Consider the following 21,313-nt stretch of genomic DNA (forward strand, 5'->3'; position numbering starts at 1 on the left):
AGAATAAAATGAATCACAAAAGACTGGGTGTCTCAACCAGAATATGTTTTTGGGATAGGATTTGGTCCTACCTGAGTCAGAATCGTCTGGGCTGACAGAACTGAGCAGGTCCTTCTCCTTCTCATAGTCACTCTTACACAGCAGCTGGCCCTCCTTCAGGACAAACTCATCCCCTTTCCTCAGCTGCCGGTCACACACACAGCAGGAGAAGCAGTTTAAGTGGTACACACACTCCAGAGCACGCATCACAAACTCTGTGGGGGCGATCTTCTCCAGGCATCCACTGCACTTGGTGGCAAACAATCTACGGGAGAAGATGAGAGAAAAGGTACCATTACTAATTGATGCATTGAAAATGTATGTAACATTAATATTATTATTTCATCACAGAATCAAGGGGGTCTACTTAGTCTCCCTAGCTTGGCCTGTCACCATGGGCTTTTGATTAAGAGGGTTTGGGGGCAGGGAGTAGGAGGCTGTGGGCTGATCCTGTGGGCAGCCAGTACCAGTAAGTGATTCTTTTGACTAGAGCTCATGTGTTAAAGTGCCTAGTGTTGCCCCAGCCCCACGCCACACCAACAGCGCTCGGTCATGGGCACCCAAATGCCTCTTAGCCTCAGACAGCTGGCCAACACTGGGATCAGTCAGTTATAATGCTCAATTAGAATCCACACATTAAAACCCTACACAAGTCTTTTTCACTTGTTTATCGTAATCACTGTTTCTCTGTCGGATTAGCATCTGATATATTTGGCCCTATGTAACTGTTGCAATAGGTTGTCAGCATGGTCCGTTTGAGTAATGCCTAGAAGTGGAACATGCCCATTGTGTCCCCTCCCCATTCTATTCTACACCCACTATATCTGTTTATTCTTCTCCTCCTACATATCAGACCTCATCTGGCCATCCTAAACCAGCCTCTATGGTACATTGCAACATTACCAGTACCCAGACAACACCTACATCTTCCTTTCTGTCCTTTCATGAAGATGTAAAACTGTTTGTATTGTTTTATTGGTTGCTGGGAGAGTTTTTAATTCATTTGTTGTCGTTCAGAAGGAGCCCCATTAGCTGGAGCAAGGAAACAGAGAGTGTGCTTGATCTTGGCCAGCCTTGAAGCTGGATTTACTATTGTGCTCTTTGTTTGCGTTGGTTTGGAGGACAGCTGGCAGCCGCCTATCTATTTCTGGTGAACATCTATTTCATTGTGCAAGGGAGAGAGCACAGCAATTGACATAATCTGCTGTTTCAGGACAGGGATGAGCGATAGTGATGAATATGTGTAAATATGAGGGGAGAGTAACCCAGGGAAGGTTTTGTCATGCTAATGTTATTGTAGATGCTGATTTAAAACTGCTAGGGAGTTTGTCTGCCACACAGTTCAGTAGAGCAGCTGTTTGCATGGTTGAAACAAGATAGTACATGTTTGGTTGCTGTCTCTTGTCTCAACATCTCATATTAGGTCCATCTTTGAGCTGCCATTTACTACAGATCAGACTGTACTACAAATCAGACTGTACTACAAATCAGACTGTACTACAAATCAGACTGTACTACAAATCAGACTGTACTACAGATCAGACTGTACTACAGATCAGTCTGTACTACAGATCAGACTGTACTACAAATCAGACTGTACTACAAATCAGACTGGTTCTACTCCAGTGGATGGGTCATTTTACAAGCTATCCAATAGTATCATCACACAATTGATCATTGACATTGATAATAGAGCAACTATGCCATTTTCTGAATGATTATAACCTCCAAATATAATGTTTAATAGAAAATATGGCATTATTATCCAAAGAGGCGAACACATTTGACCTGAGTGTGAAAACTAGCCTCCGACCTTAATTTTCCCACACTGTGCTCCAACCAACTAGGCTATTGGAACTTCTCACTATAATGGAAAAACAACAGAGATATCAAAATTAGCCCACGTAGGATTGATGAAATCCTTTAATCTGTCATTTATTACAATACGTTAAGAAGATTATTATTCAACTATGGAAAAACCTTGAGGATAATCCCTTAAAAAAATGACTTTTTGCAAACACGCTGACTTCTTGTGAAAACAACCTGCTGACCTACATTACGCATATCTGTTCAACAATGAAATTACTGTGATCACTACAAAATATGCTATTCATACAACCTTAATGATCGCCTAATATGAATAGTCATGCATTGTGTATCAAAAGATTATAGCAGGGACATCAAACATCCAAAATCTACCACAAAAAATATACGCGTAAAACAAAAAGAGATCAGTAACACTGATAGCCCTCGTGGATCAACAAAGGAAGTTGCTTGGAAAATTGCCTATCCCTGTTTACACAAATCCACATTTTCACCTGCTTTTTCAAAGATAGATCAATAATCATTCATAGCTTTAGAAAGGACTGTCTAACTGTTGCATGCTGGGATTGAGGGACATGGGGGAATGAATGTGTGGAGACCAGCCCAGAGGTCCAGCTCTAATGTTTAGCTAATGATTGGCGTCTTAGTCTGAGAGTATAAAGGCAGAGGAAATGACTTGTTAGTATGGTTTGATATGTCCCGGATTTCACATTCACCTTCAACCGCTCTCTCAAATCTTCTCACCCAGATGAAAACATTCTTATTCAGACCCTTCTTTTCTTTCTCTTTCTTTTGCTCTCTGATTCTAATCTTGTAAGCCATTATTTTTCTATTTCCCCTCTCTGTCACTTTGCATTATTTTTGGTGCTGTAATTCCTATTTGTCCCTTCTGGAATCTTCCTGTCCCGCTTTGTCCTCTGCTCTAATCCGGACTTCTAGCCTGTTGTCGGCCCCTGTTCCCCATTCTCAGTGGGGTTCAGATGGAATATCCATGCATGACGCCCCTTCTATGGCAACCACACCTCCACAGGAAGGCAACGGCGACTTTTCGGATGGGCAGAGAGGGCCTTTCAGAAGCTGGCAGCAGAAGTAAATCCTTCTCTAAGGAACAAGGGGAATTAGCAGGGAGCACTGGACTAGGGATTTAACCCTACCTCTCTCCTTTGAAAGGCCTAGTCACTCCGACTCCCGTGGCTAGCCACAATCAAACAGAAAGGGGGTGGAGGGACACGGTGCAGAGAAGAGAACACAGCTCCCTGAATGACACAAGCACTGGATTGTGGAGGACCCTAATCCCGCTTTAATACCTTTCCAAGTTCAGCTCCTAAAGAATGCTCTTTAAAACAACACCAGTGTGTGAGCAGTGAAGGCCGACCAGGGGGAGGCACGCCATTCAACCTCCCTAACATTACCTGATTAGCAGATAGAGGCCCAGGCGGTGGGGAGAATATGCCCACGGGAGACAAGGGAAAGACGTGGATTATGATGATTACGCTGATCCATAAAAATACTATAATAAACACATCAACTTGGTTGTGCTGACTCCACACATAAGAAGAACAGGGTCTGCAGTTTGTAGTGTAGGCTAGGCCTAATGGGGCAAGAGGGAAGAGATGCAAGAGTTGTTGGGCCAGCATTGTTAGATTATTACTTTCATCCAAACGTATAAATATGATTATGACTCATAAGACAAAAAAATGACCAACTGACTCAATCAAATCTATCTGCCAAAGATCAATCAGTTTCTTCTGCTGCCAATATTAACCCCTCTGGAAGATGAGGTAGGAAGTTTGTTGTGTGGTCAGCCGCTGTCCTGTATGTTTACTGAAGACAGAGCAGGTGTGCTGTACGTTTACTGAGGACAGAGAGAGCAGGTGTGCTGTACGTTTACTGAGGACAGAGATAGAGCAGGTGTCCTGTACGTTTACTGAGGACAGAGATAGAGCAGGTGTCCTGTACGTTTACTGAGGACAGAGAGAGCAGGTGTCCTGTACGTTTACTGAGGACAGAGAGAGCAGGTGTCCTGTACGTTTACTGAGGACAGAGAGAGCAGGTGTCCTGTACGTTTACTGAGGACAGAGATAGAGCAGGGACCAAAAAAAGGACCACCAGCAGGATCCTCTGTCCCTCCTTTAATTTGCAGTCAGGATCTGTGTTTCTCTCCTACCACACCTGAGCGCACGGATTAGCCCATAAGACCCTCCTGTGTGGATCAATGATCACGATTCCAGCAGCAAAGTGTCAACATTTACCCAGGCCTTCTCAGCATTGGACCTCATCACTAGAAGAAGACATACTCTCAGCAGATACCTTTAAGAGGGCTCCCAGGGGAATCATTATCTCCTTCCAATCCTTTGTCCACACAATTCCTCCTTCCATCCTTACGTCTCTCACCATCTCTCTTCCCTCACTCTCTCTCTCTGTCATGTACACATTCTATCAGTTGAGATTCACAAGAACCCAGACTCTCACTTGGTTAGAGCAATGCCCTACTACTACAGCATAGTTGTATTCGATATGGTGCAGCTATGAACCCTCAAAGCACCTCTTCAGATGGAGAAGACAAAACTTTTTGACAAGCTTTGTCAGATAAAGATATTTCTAAAAATATCCCTGCATGGTCAAAGGCTAAGCTCAGTGCAGCTGAGAGGCCTCAGCCTTGGGGAGTCGTGGGTTTTCACCTCCCTGTTCCTCTTCTTTCTTTCTCCTGCTAAAGCCCGCTGGAGAAGTATGAACTTTCCCTTTGAACTGATTACAGGCAATTTAAAGTGTGACAACATCTTAAGCTTTCACCACATGTTGCCAATGATTTCCCACTAAAGACATTACTTTCAATGCTTCTACCGCAGTGATAAGGATCAGGGTGAGTGGGTGAGATAAAAGAGGAGGCCAGAGGAGAGAGAGAGGTATGGAGGAGTTTGTGGTTTGATAATCATGGTACATTTAGCAACACATGTTCTCATCTCACCTACTCCCCCTTTGCTATTGAACAACCAGAGAAATAGCATAACAATTTAGTGAAGAATAGCCCAGGCTATTATGTCACCGCATCCCCTTCAAAAGAAAGAGAGGATCAGGATTAACCCACGGAACAGCTGTAAACTATCACTTTGAAGATCCTCCTTGTTTCACTAGGAAGCGTGTGGGCCTGTGAGGCTAGCCATGTCAATCAGCCAGACGTGAGAGATGAGGTGTATAGGCCAGGGTCACAGCCACAGGAAGGCCTCCGGACACTGATTGCAGACTGACGACCTGTGGAGCGATCGGGCAACACTGCATGGCTGGAAGTTCATTGATTTATTTACAGGCTACATCTCTGGCTTGACCTTTCTCTCCAACTATCCATCTCCACTGCAGCCCAACAACAGCCCAAGCTGCCTGTGTCCTGGAGACCAAGGAGAAGGGTGGATGGAGAGAAGGTTGAGAAGGGGGAGACCAGAGGCCAAAGTTACTGATAAACAGCAGCTCCATAACAGCTCCAATAAACAGCAGCTCCATGGTAACTCTGTTCCAATGAAGTCTGGAGTGTAACATGCTGACCAGAACACATGCGCGGGTGCGTCCGCGTTGATCAGGTCACACAGGTTGAAATATCAAAACAAACTCTGAACCAATTATATTAATTTGGGACAGATTGAAAAGCATTAAACATTTATGGCAATTTAGCTAGCTATGTATGGTTGCTGTTTTACCTGAAATGCACAAGGTCCTCTACTCCAACAATTAATCCACAGATAAAACGGTGAACCGAGTTCGTTTCTAGCAATCTTTTCTCCTTCAGGCCTCTTCTTTTTCTTTGGACTTTATATGGCGGTTGGCAACACACTTTAAGGTGCATTACCACCACCAACTGGAATGGAGTGTGGACCTCAGTTCCTCTTTCAATCCCCCACGTGGGTATATGCTCCTAAAAACCAATGAGGAGATGGGAGAGGCAGGACCTGCAGTGCGTCGAGCGTCACAAATCGAACCAAGTTCTATTTTAGCGCCTAGCTACGCAGACGCTCGTTGACACGCTCAAGCAGTGTGAGTGCAATGATTCAATAAACATGTATGTGTACATTTATTTTGCAACGCTCACACACGTGACGCGAGCAGTGTGGTCAGCATGTAACAACGTGCATATGAGGATGAGGTTTACAGTTGAACAGATTTACTGGTTGTGGATGTATTTTCATGCAATGATGAATAAAGGCGATCCTTTTCAACTTTATTTCACCTTTTAGAAAATGACTTTATGTACAATTGTGTCGGTTACTACATACAGCACCCTCTATGTTAGATCACAGAGGCACATGCTCTAAATATAGCAGCCTGAACCACAACCCTACTTTGTCTAATTGCTTACATTGACATGGGAGAGTATGGACTGTCATCATAACCAAATCAACACAAAACTTGTTCATTTACTCTCAATCCAATTGTAATCTAGAGCAGCATTACTTTTAATAATCCTAAAGGATATGGCTCAATAGCAGTAAGGTCTCAGCATGTATCTTAGGTTGGTGTAAATAGATACGTGTAGAAAGTAATGAAGCCAAATAAGAAATGCCATCCTTCTAGTCCCCAGGGCCAGCTCCAGTCAGCTCTAAAAGCTGCTTAATCACCTCCCTCCCCACTCTTAATACATTAGCATAGTAATGGGCTTTAAATTGAGCCTCTGTTTTTTAATTAAACTCCCAGCAGGTAAAAGTAAAACGCATTAGAGGAAAATGTGCACACCACTAATGGCCCAAAGGGGCCTTTTCCATCACAACAACGGGTGGCAGGTAGCCTAGCGGTTAAGAGGGTTGGGCCAGTAACCGAAAGGTTGCTGGTTTGAATCCCTGAGCCGACTAGGTGATAAATCTGAGCAAGGCACTTAACCCTAAATGCTCCTGAAAGTCTCTGGTTAAGAGTGTCTGCTGAATGTAACAACTCTCTCACCAGACTGGCATTTGCTAAGATACCTTGTTGAAGCAAGCTACATAATAGCTCATATGCACCTGCCCCAAAATTACAATTTTGCGATATCACTATGTTTAAAACATTATATAATGAACCACAGTCTGGGATGAGGAGGTGTTATTCTTGTCACTTGACCCCCACTGCCGGTCTGGCTCAAATTAACACAGTATTTCTATGACAACACGATTTCCTATATACTGGAATACGGAGAGATTTCTTCAGTCAAGCCTCTGGCCACACAGACAGCCAGCTAGTCATATTAGTTTGGGCAATATCACTGTATTACACAACTATACACAACAGTCCTCTGCTTTTAGTCAGTTGTGTCATGTCGTCTTTGATATCAATATTAAATGTCTTCACATCGCTTTATATGGAAAAATGTATCAACTTCTATAGCTGCTGTTTGTTTCCTTAAAATTGCAATTTGTTTGTGGAGGTGTACTCTACTATAGCATGTTGGTCTTCCAGGATCCCCAGACACTGTAAACCCTGTGGGCACCACCTGACAGTCAACTGTGGGAGAATAAAAGGACCTGGGAGAGCCTCATCACACGTATAGGAAAATGTCACTGCTGCCTATCGTAATGCTATGTCTATCATTTACAAGACATTCTGCGGCACCAAGCATCAGAAAACAGAGCCAAGAACAACACCCACATTCCTCCAGGCATTGATCAACCCGTTGGCTACTTAAGTCTGACATATGGAGTCCCATTGTGTTGTTGTTGAGTTTAAAGGCCTGCTTCTGCTATGTTATCACCATCTTTCCCGTGAGTTTATAACAGAAGCAAATTAACACCATACAGTTACCCTCTATCTTTTTCACTCTGTAGTCAAGAGAGCGAGTGGGATAACGTTCTATGCATGTTAGGGAAAGAGTTGTACTTCTACAGGTTTGGGATCTTTATTTGACATATATTTTCACAGCAAACTAATTCTGCAGCAACGTGATTTGAACATTTAGTCCATAATGTTGCATGATCGGTGGTTAGGCTATTAGCTGAACAAAAGTAGGTTACATGAAAAGTGCAATACTGTTAATACAACCATGTGTTATTGTTGGTTTTCAGTGAATGTATGCAAATCACACAGTGAGAGAAAAGCTAGTGTTGAAATGTGAAAGGACAGTGAAATGGCTGGCCAGCAGAAGAGGCTGAGTACACAACTAAGCCAATGAGCAGGCAGCCAGCTACACAAGTGCTGTTTGGACAGCTGTAGTTTCTGAAGGTGGATGCTCAATGCAACATCACATTCAAGCCCTTCAGTGTCATCACTCCCTCTGAGTAATAGAGTGGGTGAAGAAAAAAAAAATCACTCAAATACGCTAGTCTTACGATACATAGAATAGATTACCTTCCTGAGTATTGCATCTACATGTACATTTGCTAATTAATAGCATAATATTCAAGGTAATCACCCGACTGTCTAAAGCAGGGATAGGCAACTGGCGGCTCTGGGAAGACCGACTGAGTTCCAATTTTGTATTTATTTCCCCAGTCGGTCTCAACTTAATGTTTTTTTGTTTGTTGTGGCCCCCACCCCCATAAAAGTTGCCAATCCCTGGTCTAAAGGTTTAGGTCCATTATGTAATTGTAACTGTCTCTAAACTGGACCTTTATCTTGGATTAAAAACAGCTGAATTTACTCCTCTACAAATGAGGCCGAAGGCTGTGAATTACCAGACTGGTATTAAGAGTGCTCTGCTTCTTCTCACTCCAAGCCAGTTAGTCTAGCTGAAAGTAACTGAAACTGTTTGTATGGCCCATCTCACCTGCCGCCCTGCTGGAGATTTGACATCTTAACAGCACATGCTCTGCAAATGAGAGCTGCCGAGAACAGAGCGAGGGCTGGGGATAGCTCCCATTTAAAGCCACTGTAAATTCCTCCGCACCCATTTTATATTTTTAATAACTCTATTGAGGGCCTCTCTCTGTCTGTCCCTTCCAAGCTAATCTAGGTGAGGTGTAGCAGACCCCCCATTAAGGGCTTGGCCCACTCAATGAGGCATCCTGGGTGATTGCTTCTTTTGAGAGAGGGAGCTGGTGATGGCTAGCTACAGTTGGATACATAGTTCTAAGATGTTTTGGAGTATACTGCTGCTTATAACTGCCCAAAGATACAGTCGGCTCTTATGACAGTGGATCTGAGGCCTGCTGTACTTAGGGCAGCAGTTAGGTCTGAGGAGGCTCTGGGCCTGTGTGCTCATTACCACCCACTGCATCTGAGAGCTGACATCATCCTTCAAAAGTACAGTTCATAAAATAAACCAATAGTAATGGCTAAAGTTCCAGTTTTTTTTCTGTAAGTAAAGATGGAGGTCTTTGATGATGAATAACCTGATCCTCTATCAAACACCAATCTAAGACGAAATGTTCAAGACACAAAAAAACTATAAACTCTATAAACTCTATAAACCCAACTCAACACAATACAGAAGCACTCCTAGGAATCAAGATGCACATGGTTGTTTAAATGTATTAAATAATGGGATTCTAACAACAAAAACCTAGAATTATATTTTGGGACATTTTGGGGGGAAATAGATATGGAACATCAGCTTTTACATTCAGCGGTGAAATAGTTAAAAATAAACATTTGGAGCAGAGGGCTTTATAATTACTATTGACCCCAGAGGGTCCTGGACTAAGAAATAAAACAAACAGTAATATGAGGTGCTCTGCAAATATGGAAAGACAGGGTCTGGTGGAGAACATCACGCGTTGGTTTCTTTTCTCAGCTCCTAATCTGTGGGCGAACACAATATTAAAACGGCTTTGGATCCACTTGTGACCCAGCTATTCACTAATGAAAAATTCCACAGCTCCATGCAGAGGCCAATGGAGCCTGCCCCTCTACCACAAACCATGCCCTGTCCATCTTGTGGAGTTTACCATGGCTGAAAAGACACTGGATTAATAGGTAGAGCGGGAGAGGCAGACAATCTGGAAGAGAATCTCTTGTGTGTTTTGCCCCTCTGCTTCCGCTCATCTTTAGGATATTGGTGCAGACAAGTGTTTGCCCAGGTTTTAATTATCAGCAATGAGGTGGTGATTATTGTGATGGTGGATTGTTGGGTGAAGGGCTCAATTTATTCAACAGAGATTCAGCCTAAAATCAGTCATAAGAGAAGAATCCCAGGCAGCCAGGGCTTAGCTATTGTCCATGGGAGCCCGACTGCTCTGTTTGTATTCCTGCTTTTTCACTCTCTCCACTGATTCTGTCTTTCTCAGCGACATAAACCTCTTAACTCAGACTGCTCTGATCCACTTGTTTGATATCACTTTGGATGGAGGTCAGCTTTAATTATCCTTGGGTATTATCTTAATTACAGAAAAGTACTGATTAGAAGAAATCAAAAGCAAAATGTTACATTTCCAGCACAATTATCACAGAAATTAGAAATATATTTAATTCATTCTCAATGGTCCGGAATTGAACATCCCCCTTCAGCCCTCATGTTCCTGTCTGGCTAAGTATACAAATGCACATTTAATAGGCATACTGCAGGTTGGCAACTAGCTGTGAACAGCATAGCACACAGAGAAATACAGTCAACAGCTGCTCATCTGACTCCCCTAGTTGACTCTGAAAAACTATTTGGGCTGTAAAATGAAATCTACTATACAGATATTGTATCCGATTTATATAATTTCATAATGTCATACAATTTACAAAAGACTCCCTTAAAAACGTGCAGTATTAATTCCAAGAAGGTTTTGACAGGATATGCCCAGAGTGCAGGCAGGCAACTTAACCATACTGTAGTAAGGCTCTTAAGAGATCTGGTTAAAGATTGTTTTGTGGGAAATTATGGCAACATTGGCAGGAGCTATAACATGTTTGTGATGGATGTCCTGGAGGGTCTCAGCGTGAGGACACCACAGCATCCCTGCCACAGCCAGGACACAGAGGCAGTGTTCTTTATAGGACATGTTCTAGGCAGGGAGCACAGCACACATTAACCAGGGAGATGTCTGGGATGCTGATGGGAGAGGAGGAGGTTTACTCAAAATCCCATTGCTGCTTCTTCTAGGGACAGAGTTCACTGAAGGGACGTCTGTAAACTCTGGTTCTCTCAAAAAAAGATAATGAAAGGCCTTTTCTTGACAGGGTTAGCAAAAGCTTTAGAAGATGAAGCCACAGACAATGTAAAATGATAGAGAGAACAAATGAGAGAGAGTGGGACAGGATGGGATAGAGAAAGCCAATGGAGAAAAAAAACTATATTTTTCAATGACAGGATGTTTCAGGACCCAAAGGCCAGGGATTAACACTGAGATTAGCATACAAAGAATATATTTGAATTTCTGATCCGCAGGCCCCTTCAAAATACTAAATCCAAGATTAGCAGGTGTTATGCTAAAACAAGTTTTGTGTGACATAGTTACACTAGACAAACAAATATGTCTTTAGTGTGAAGGGCTGGCATGAATGTATGGCCGTAGCCATAGAAACCAACTGGTATCTCAGAGCCTTGGAGAGGGGGGACAGTGTTGGAATGTGTCAGACAGAGAGAGGGGCACACACACACCACAGAGCTAACCAAAAACCTGCTGTTTCCCCCCAAAAGCACAATCTACTTCACTGTTCTGCCTACAGACCACCTATAAATATCAAGTATCTTTGGAGAGGCAAATTAACATGTTCATTGTGAGATCACAAAGCTTTTCAGTGCCTGAATATCTCTGTATTGTCTATGTTTTGTGAGAGAGGAGCCAATTGAGGAAGATTTAAATAAAAACATGTGAATTCATGAAGTGAAGCATTCACACAAAACATGCAATTTACTGAAGATTGACATTGTGACGTACTGCCTGTGTTCTAAAATAGATGGACTATATGTGCACATAAAGGCTGAAGTCAGGTGCTTTCATTTTGTTGACAAAGAATTGTCACTCATATATCACTGCACCAATGACAGGGACCTGCAAGCTTTTAAAGAGAGAGACTGAAACTGCAGAGAATAAGATCAGATAGAGCGATGGCCCAGGATTCCTCTGGAATGTTAGGGGAAGCAGGAAACTGACTAGCTAAAGCATTCTGGACCTTCTGCCAAAGCCGCACCATGACGCATAGACCAGCAATGCCATAACGAGGTCAGTTATGGTATGATAATACAACTGAAACATGTACATGACTTGGTTTTGTTTTACACATAGATATACAGTCACAGAACTGGTGCCACTCCAAATCAAAACGATTGAAGAAAATCCTGCACTCAAATACCACTTTATTAGGTATTGGGTTATTTTCAAATGCTAACGCATTTGATTTGACACTGTTATGTAATTGGAGTAAGGGATGACAATCAGAGAGGAATATTCAGCATTTTCCCTGAGAGGCAATCATCAAACGAGAGGGCAATCATAAAATCACTTGAAAAGGTCTGCACAGATTCATTAAGAGGTAAGTTACTGCAGGCAATGAGAGGGTTAGCAATTAAATCGTTGTTTGCAGATATTAAGCCTTAAAGGCACAATGCAGACATTTTTTTTTATCTCAATATCAAATCATTTCTGGGTAACAATTTCATCAGCTGTTGTACAATATAATACAAAACACAGGAAAACGGAATTTTGACTGCACTGGGCCTTTAATATTTCTGATGCTTTACAGTATACAATACAAAGTCTGCAATATTTCCTAAAATAACATTTACAACATGTTATTGTTAGGAAATATTGCAGACTTTGTATTGTATACTGTAAAGCAGCAGAAATATTAAAGGCCTGTGTTCTGTGTTTTAAACCTTCCATCTTGAAAATGCCACAGCACCTGAGGAGTAGTATTTTCCCTTTGTGAAACTGGAATGATTAGGCTGCATTTACTATGTGCAGAGAGCCCAGAAGTTTCTATAACAACAGCATAAAGAACATCAAATGTGCTGCAATATAGAGAGAAAACCATGAAAAGCAATTTCTCTGCATCACAGCGATGAGAGTAACATACTGTAATGTTTAGACATTGTGCAAGGAACAAATAACAACCCCAAAAGAACAATAAATAATTGTCTGAGTTGTCCCTTACTTGCTGAAACTTGTATTGGTATATCTGAATAGGAGGTATGTTTGTGTGTTTCATCTTGAATGGGTTTTTTCCACCCTACTTGTTGCCATCTTATGTTACCGTGAGGCTATTCTGTTCATGTCTTCAAGTATTCAAGCATGCATTTTGCCTCCAGAGATCTGGCAATGGAGTTGTCTGTCTGAGATGCCCCCCCCCCCCCCCCCCCCACAACATTTTCGTAACTCACTGAACTATGGATGTGAGTTGGATGCACACACACACGTACACACACACACACACACACACACACACACACACACACACACACACACACACACACACACACACACACACACACACACACACACACCTCTCTTTCATGCGGTTGGCTGAGTGCTTGTGTGAATCACTCCAGCTGGAAGAGAACAGGTTGGACAAAATTCTCACATGGAGCCTTCGAGGCACTGAGAGGAACGGTAAAGCATGGCAGAGCATGTCCACTCTCCCCACAATCCAACCCACACACTGACTCCCAACATTCCCTACCAGCACTGACCACAACACATCTCACTGGTTTAACCATGGCTCCTGACTGCAAACTACCCCTCTGACTGTCCACCAAGGGATTTGACCCATTTAGTTAGAAGTCTTTTGAGGCCAAAAACACCTCAGCAGGACTTCTTTCTAAACATACCCTGTAAGTGCCATCAGCTTTGAGGTAAGAGGATGAATCCTGGTTAACAGAGATCCAACCTTTCTAGGGTATGTGACGTTGTACCAGCTGTATGTGCAGTGAATGTGGCTTGTCTACCAAACACCACTCACTATACAAAACAACTGATATGGATCTCGATTTCTCTTCAGAAAGGGTGACAGTGAATGTATCCTCCTACACTGACAACCTTGGTGATCCCTCTCAGCTAGTGAAAGGGTGTGTATTCACAAGCCAATTTTACACTCCCTTTGGGCACGTGCAGCCCCCTCATCGTGCCTGGGAGCAGCCCATTCTCTGGCCCTGCTTACAAAAAGCAGCTGTTTATATAATGCAGTGGCGGCACTTTATGTTACAGAATGATAAATAAAGGGGAAGACGCAGAGCTTAAAGCTAATGAAAAGCATCTGAAACACACAGAAAAGTAGGGGGAAATGCACACAAGCACCCACACACACGCAATATGCATATAAGCACCCAGCAGGTAGGGGTGGTGAAGCACAGACCCAGCCAGAGGTTATGGGGACGTGCTGAGTGGCTAAAAGGACGATGCGCCCCACCAGCCGAGGTCAGTCCCAGGGGGGTGAGGGGGTGTGTGGCCCCCTGCGCCACCAGGGCCTGCAGCTCTCCTATCCTCAGGGCAGTCACCCTTCTCTCCACCTCCCACCTCTATACCCTAATGACAGAGCCCTGAGGCCTTGTCACCCCCACACTCCTACCTCCCCACCCCTCCCCCACTGTCCTTCCCAGGTGCCTGTCAGAGGGGTGTCTGCTTCACGACTGGTGTCACCATGGCCCAAGGCCCAGTCTTTCATTTGGAGTGCCCTGGTCCAGCTCTGCCACAGCCTGAGCCCACGGCCCGCGGCCTGGGCCATTGTCTGGCCTCAGAGAAACACCATTATTTCAACTCAATTTACTGTGAGTAAACACTGAGTGATGAGCCCCCCCACCCTGTCCTATCCCTCTCTCACACACACACACACACACACACACACACACACACACACACACACACACACACACACACACACACACACACACACACACACACACACACACACACACACACACACACACACACACACACACACACACACACACACACACACACACACACACACACACACACCTCTGATTCCTCTCTCCCTCTCCAGATTGTCACTCAGTAATTCACTTCCCAGCATAGAGTGGAAGACAAGCCCCATGTGCTTCTGAGTACGCTTTCATCACTGAATGGGTTTTAAGGGCTGCTGGCCCTATGGTGCACCCTTATAAATAATATCCACAACACACTGTGACCATGCTGTGACCACCATGGTTCCAAACAAAAGAAAAGTTATCAGACTCTAGTGTGACTCTAGTGTGTTATCAGACTCTAGTGTGACTCTAGTGTGTTATCAGACTCTAGTGTGTGTCTCAAATATGTGTAGATGGTAGAACCGCTGGTTTTGTCATGAGAGACAAACAGTGAGGCAGTTCAATTGAGCTGGGAGTATACATTTTTGTGGCTTTTGTGTCCCTCAGACAATGGTCACAGTGTGACTTGACACACGCAGCTGCAGAATTAGAACGCTGGGAGTGTGTCTAATGTGGTCAGAACAGTCAGTCCACACAGTCAAAAGGCAACATGAGACCGGCATTCACTTATTGACACGTCAGACGAAAACGTGAGGATGTAGACGCGGGAACAGCCATCCACCAAACTCTGTGCATTTAAAAGACATTTGCATAAACATTTAAAATAAAGGGGAAAAGATGTCGTTGTTTAGTGAAATAGCACCATATTCCTATTTAAAAAGCCTTTATGTGGGAGACAATACATCTTAATTATGGGGAATTATCAGGCAGCTTTAACTAGTGGTCGTTTGCACTGTCTCTGCCCAGCATTGGTAATAGGATTATTTGGAGTGTACTTTATCTTAGGCAGAAAGAGGCGGACACAGTAGCACAAACTAATGTGATAAAAGCTCCTGCTATCACTGCTTGATTCAAGGATTTTAAAGGTAACTGTTTATGACAAGGTAATAATGCTGCATGCAAAAGGCTGGCCTGTAAATTGGTTAGTTAGGGCATGATGGATGAGGGAGAGACTAACCTTATTTCCAATACTTCCAATACTATTTCCAATACTCCAACTGCTTGATTTCTGAAGCTGAGGATAATGAATTTGATTTAATTAGCCCCTCCCTTATCTAGTTAAGAGTTTAAGAAATTTGACCCCGCATGTACTCACATGCAAAAAAAATAACATTTCGGTGAAAATTATAAAAAATATTTGAAACAAAACCCTCAAAATAAAGAACCACAGCACACAGGAGTAAAAGTGAAAAAGGTATAGTGCATTTGAGATATTTTTCCCTTTATTTGCCATCCATCTGTTTAAGCATGGCATCATACATTTAAGCAATAATGCATGATAAAAATGTCATAACACATGGACTCGAGTGTATTATTGCTTTTATACAACGGGTTACCAGCATTGAAAAGCACGATTCTTTACTAAACCATACATTTTTCCACAAAACATGACGCTACATTCACTCACAATGGTTGGCAAGTGCAATTTTAGGCATTTTCTGGTCGTTAGTTCTATTTGTATTGACTGCCACGTAAAGCAAAACTACCCAAGCGCTGGTTGATAGTTCCAGAACTTTGCAGGTAGCTATGGCAACAACAAAAATGGTTGCTATGGAGGCTCTTCCCCCTTGCTAGCTAGCCAACTACACAGCTAACACAATCACTTCAGAATGAAGCTGGAAATATGGCAAACTAGCTGCATTTTGTTGCGTTTCACCTGTTTTTCTATTGACATTTCTTTGTATATATCCATAAAATTATGCGGATTCATGATTTCGACTGGCTGAGAAAAGCTGCTTGTCTGTCTCTTCCCGACTCCCGACACGTTCATTATTATGGGACACAACGGAGATCAAATTTCATATTTTGCAACAATGTTGCAAATGTTGGAGATAATGAGATAATTAGATAAGAGATAATTAACAGTGGAGATCAAGTTTATAAGTTGCATGACTGGGCAAATGAGACAGTGGATCTGTAAAAGTACTACTACTAGTAGTAGTAGTGGTAGTAGTGCGTTGCTACCAATGTTCCCGCTAATTGTTTTCGACACTGACAAAATTTTAGAAGCAAACTTGAATTTTGTGAAAATCTGTGCTACTTCCAGCCCGCGTTTACTGTGAACACTGAGGCTGTACCCGCTTTAAGTTACAGTTTTAACAGTGGCCAAGTAGGCTATTGTGGCTATTTGATCATAATGTATGCATACCAGAGTGGCCTACCATCAAAAAGAATGTAGAAAATGCATTCCATAACATTTTAACATGGAAATAGCTGTTCTATCATTCAGCCTACAGTAGCAGCCAGATGTTTTAACATTACTTAAAAAACATAAGCCTATGCAACATTACCCAATTAAAAACAGTACTGTAGCAATGAGGTTTGTGCAGTAAGCTATAGGCCCAATACAGTACATTATCACCGCATATTGGCTTTGCTTGAATAGCCCTGCCAATGCATTGTTGTTTAGGCCATGTTTTTAAATGATATTTCAAAATTTAAGGTAGGCTATATGTGCACACCGATAATAGATCCTTTGTTTTATTACTTGTGAGGCACAGCTGAGTGAGCATATATTTAAATTATTTGTATTTTACTGGGCTGATGTTGCCTGCATCTGATGGTCAGTCTCAGCAGACGGAGAGAGCAGCAGACTGAGGGTCCGCCTCTCAACATCCCTCCGCTCTCCCTTTCCTCCACTGACCAAAAGGGACACAATTTTCCAGCTGATGGAGAAACCTCATGCACAAATTCAATGCAATGCAAGCCTATAGATACACTTTCCTACTCATTCATTACTGCTGCAGTACTTGTTGCGCTGATTGGAAATAAGAACATGCATTTTGTGGCTTATAAAAGTGTTGAATACAAAGTGTTGACAGTGCTGAGTAAGAACTTCAACATGAACTCAGTCATAACAACAGAAGCTCTTTGCTGTATTCGTTGACAGTCTCTCTAGTCATGGTTTTAAACGATTTGAAATCTCACAGTATCAACTTAGCTGTAGCTTTCTTTTATGCCTGTTACTTTACTGCAGACATGGTAATCTGAGCCATCCGATTGGCCAGCGGTAGGCATATAGTGCACTTGATTTACTCTCTGGGCCCACCTGGAAGGCAGAGTTTGTACCTTCAGACACATGAAACGGTTCAAAATGGCAACAGTTCGCCTATCCAAAACACCAGTCGACTGCAGTTACTGCACTTTCACTGCAGTTTTAAAACTTCAATCTTTTTTTGTAAGTGTCCCAAGGGGAGTTGCGCAGCAGTCTCGGGTCTACTGCACGCCTACGCGCAGTTAAGAGGTAACATTGGTTGCTAAGTAACAATGTAAACTATGGCACTTTTTTATGAATGTGGCCATGTGTGTTGTGTAGTATATTATGGTCAGCATAGACTCTAACTATGGGAATTCCAAACCACCCGTTGTACAATTTGTACTATCGCCATCCCTTTTACCAGTTTCTCTACATATCTACACTAAAGAAAGGAAATACATGAGGAAGTGTTGTATACAAACCTTTAAGAAGTCAGCTGAGAGGAGGAGGCTAGGGATCAGGCACTAGCTATAAATTGTTAATTAAGGTAGTGATTCATCATCAGATTATTAATGAAGCTTGTGTTGGACCCTCAGCTCCACAGTAATGGGGTGGTGTATATCTCTCTCCTCCTGGCCCTCTGGGTGGACCTGGGCCTGGTCTAGCACTGCCAGCTAATCTATTTAAAGGGAGAGCCAGGCTCCATCATGCCTCTGAAATGTTACCCATCTATGGGTCCCCAAGCCTTTCCACACAGGCCTGCCTGACACCTCCTATTATGACTGCTACTTCTATTCCACCTCTGACAACAGCCCACTCAAGTCCATCATTCTGACAGCCCCAGGTATGTGTCATCTATCACTAATTGACCATGCATGTGAGAACCCCCCCCCCCCCCCCCCCCAAAAAAAGCAAGCACAAAGAAAAACAGAGCTGAGAACAAACGATGAGTTCAGCCACTGCAGAATCTCCCTCTCCAATATAGGGCATGGTGTTTATACAAGTCAGGGGTTTTCTGGGGTTATTTATCTAAAGCCAGCTTTGATTTGCTGTGGGTTGTGTTGATGTCTATGGCCTGAGTCCTAAACTTCCTGGTTGAGGAAATCAGCCCGCACTACAACAAGACTTAAAGAGACATACTTATCACTGGCAGTTCATCTCACGCTCCCACTGGTAAACTGGGGGAACAAGAGCAACAATACACAGCCCATTGATGCTTAAGAGGGGTAGCGCATTGGAGATCCTATTACCGGTAATACACATTTCACTTTATCTCACTCTCAGTCATTATCTAAACTGCATACATATCATTAGAGTACCTGGTTGAGAAGTGTGTGTGTTTTTCTCGGTCTCCTAATAGGGCCCAAAGGGACATTTTTGTTTTGTAACTAACCCTCTGTAGGCCATGAAGGAATGGGTTTATAAACCATTTAAAAACTGGAGACATGCAGGACCCACAGAACACTACCATGACGCATCAAATACAAACATATCTGTCATGAGATGGAGACGGTGAGCTCTTTCTCCCTCCTTGTGCATTGTAGAAGCACGAGATTAATTATGTGATTGTGGAGAAGAGAAGGAGCCCAACAACCCTCAGTCAGACTCAGACCAGTTCCTCATTACATTACTGAGGCCTCTGGAGAAACCCAATTGACTTCAGACCCACACAGCTCCACTGCTTCAGAGGTGGAGGAGAGAGGTACCTACCCAACGTAGATTTACACTGATTGAGAACCATAACATCTATTAAGGGTGTATTTCTGCTTCTCAGATAATGTCTCTGTGTACTTCCACAAGGGCAATGATACATTTCAGAGGCTAAAATATAGTTGTAGATTAAAACTGACTGCAGTGGCAGCAGAATTACACTATATTTCAGTTTGCATACATAGACAAGTTAGCCTCTTATGCTATCAATTATTAGCAAATCAGAATGTTCCGGTATTCTCCTCTACTGGATTATCCATACAGTATTGTATGGAAGAAATGCATTATGGCTCCAAAATGGTCAAATCCTTGAAAACCATACATAATCATTGTGGATGACATTAGAAATGAAGCTGCTTTAAAGAGCAGTACAGTGCCTGACTTCTGACCACCACAAGCATTCCTTTTAAGATGGTGGATATGAGTAAGAAATTATTACCCTACTAAGAGCCAACAAAAATCACATATTACAGTACAGCTTAGATACAGATAAAATAATGCATTGGCATTCAAATATTCCTTTTTGTGGACTGTCAATGTATTATTTTCCTTTTTTTTGGTAACATCATGCTCATACCATGCCATTCAGTTAGTTGGCTGTACTACAGTATTGACTGTGACGTTGATACATGCTAAAGGAACAAATAGTAATCTCTCACATCTAAAGCACCAGCAAAAGCTACCATCTCTTGTTCTCATAAAGACATCCATGCAAGTTAGATCTATGACCATGGCCTTCTCTCTGAGAGCCACACACCTATGCAATTACAGAAAAGGTGAGGCAGAAAATGCCTCATCCATAGGGAGTTTCACACAAGCAATAACATGCTATCAGAGAGATAGACAGCTAGATTAGATAGAAAGACAGCTAGACAGGCAGAGATCAAGCTGGATCCGTCATCTGGCTATATGTTCACAGGTCAGTCTTAGCTAATCTAATTCCTAGGGTTTCCCACAAAAAAGGCGAGTGCCACTCAGGAGAAGTGGCAGGGACAGAGAGGGGGTGAGGGTGGATGGGGAGAAAGGGCTTGAATAATTATGAATCCGGGAGCTTAACCTTCTGGGGAGTTAATTTGAAGAGCACTGGGGATAGGGTAGAGGGACTCTTTATTTCCCTGGGGAGCCTCTAATGCCATTGTGTGGGAATGGAGAGATCAGGCCACAGTGCAATATCGTGTCTGTTAACAGCCATATGACGAGCTGACCCCACTGCCATGCCCACAATCACACCTGCCGTCATCACGGCTAATTAGTTAAACATATCAATAGCGCTCTATTGGCCTTTTCTCTCCCGTATTGGCCCATTGATGCTGCCGGTGTGCTGAGTGACAAGTCACCCCCCCCCTTCCAACCCCTCTGAAGAAAATAAAGAAAAAGGAACTCATCAGATTCCCAGCTATGTATTGGCTGAAATAACTAAAATGTGTTATAGAGCAACAGATGATGTTCAGCATAACATTAAATAGAAATAGATGAATAAGGATTAATTAAATGTATGATATTTAAATATGCTCTGTGTAAATGTATTATAGACCTACTTACAGTATATGATGGTGTTTCCCACACCCCTCAAATATTTTCACTGATCTCCCATGTTTAAGTTGTGAGAAATAGAGACAGAGAAGGGGAGAGAGAAGGGAGAAAGCTGGGAGGGAGGTGAAGGATACAGACATAAACCAAGGGTTAGATAAATCAGCATGTGCAGAAATGATACTTTGCAGCCCTTGGCTTTGTTAGGGGGGCTAGCTGGAATTCTTTCATTTGGACTGGGGGGGCCCGTCCCCAGCTCTCTCCGGGAGAGTCTCCTGTCATGTTTGCAGCACGGAGGCTGAGAGATTGGATCGGTGGATGGCAGAAAGGCTCTGTTGTGTTGCTCTGGCAGCAGCCTGGGCTTATGGCAGCACGGGCCATGACATCTGGATTGAGTTTGCTGTGAGCACACTCAGACAGGGCTGCCT

General features: G+C 43.0%; 1 protein-coding gene across 2 annotated transcripts in view; it reads right to left on the bottom strand.

Moving 5' to 3' along the window:
* The window catches only part of LOC120054554 (LIM/homeobox protein LMX-1.2-like), a 64,047-nt gene that overhangs the window by 6,728 nt on the left and 36,006 nt on the right, over positions 1–21,313 (bottom strand). For both annotated transcript variants that reach the window (XM_039002011.1, XM_039002001.1), the window contains exon 3: positions 72–304. In XM_039002011.1, coding sequence (XP_038857939.1) covers positions 72–304 — 233 coding nt within the window. The remainder of the gene's footprint in view (positions 1–71; positions 305–21,313) is intronic.

The sequence above is a fragment of the Salvelinus namaycush genome, chromosome 1, assembly GCF_016432855.1.
Source record: "Salvelinus namaycush isolate Seneca chromosome 1, SaNama_1.0, whole genome shotgun sequence".
Taxonomy (NCBI): Eukaryota; Metazoa; Chordata; class Actinopteri; order Salmoniformes; family Salmonidae; genus Salvelinus; species Salvelinus namaycush.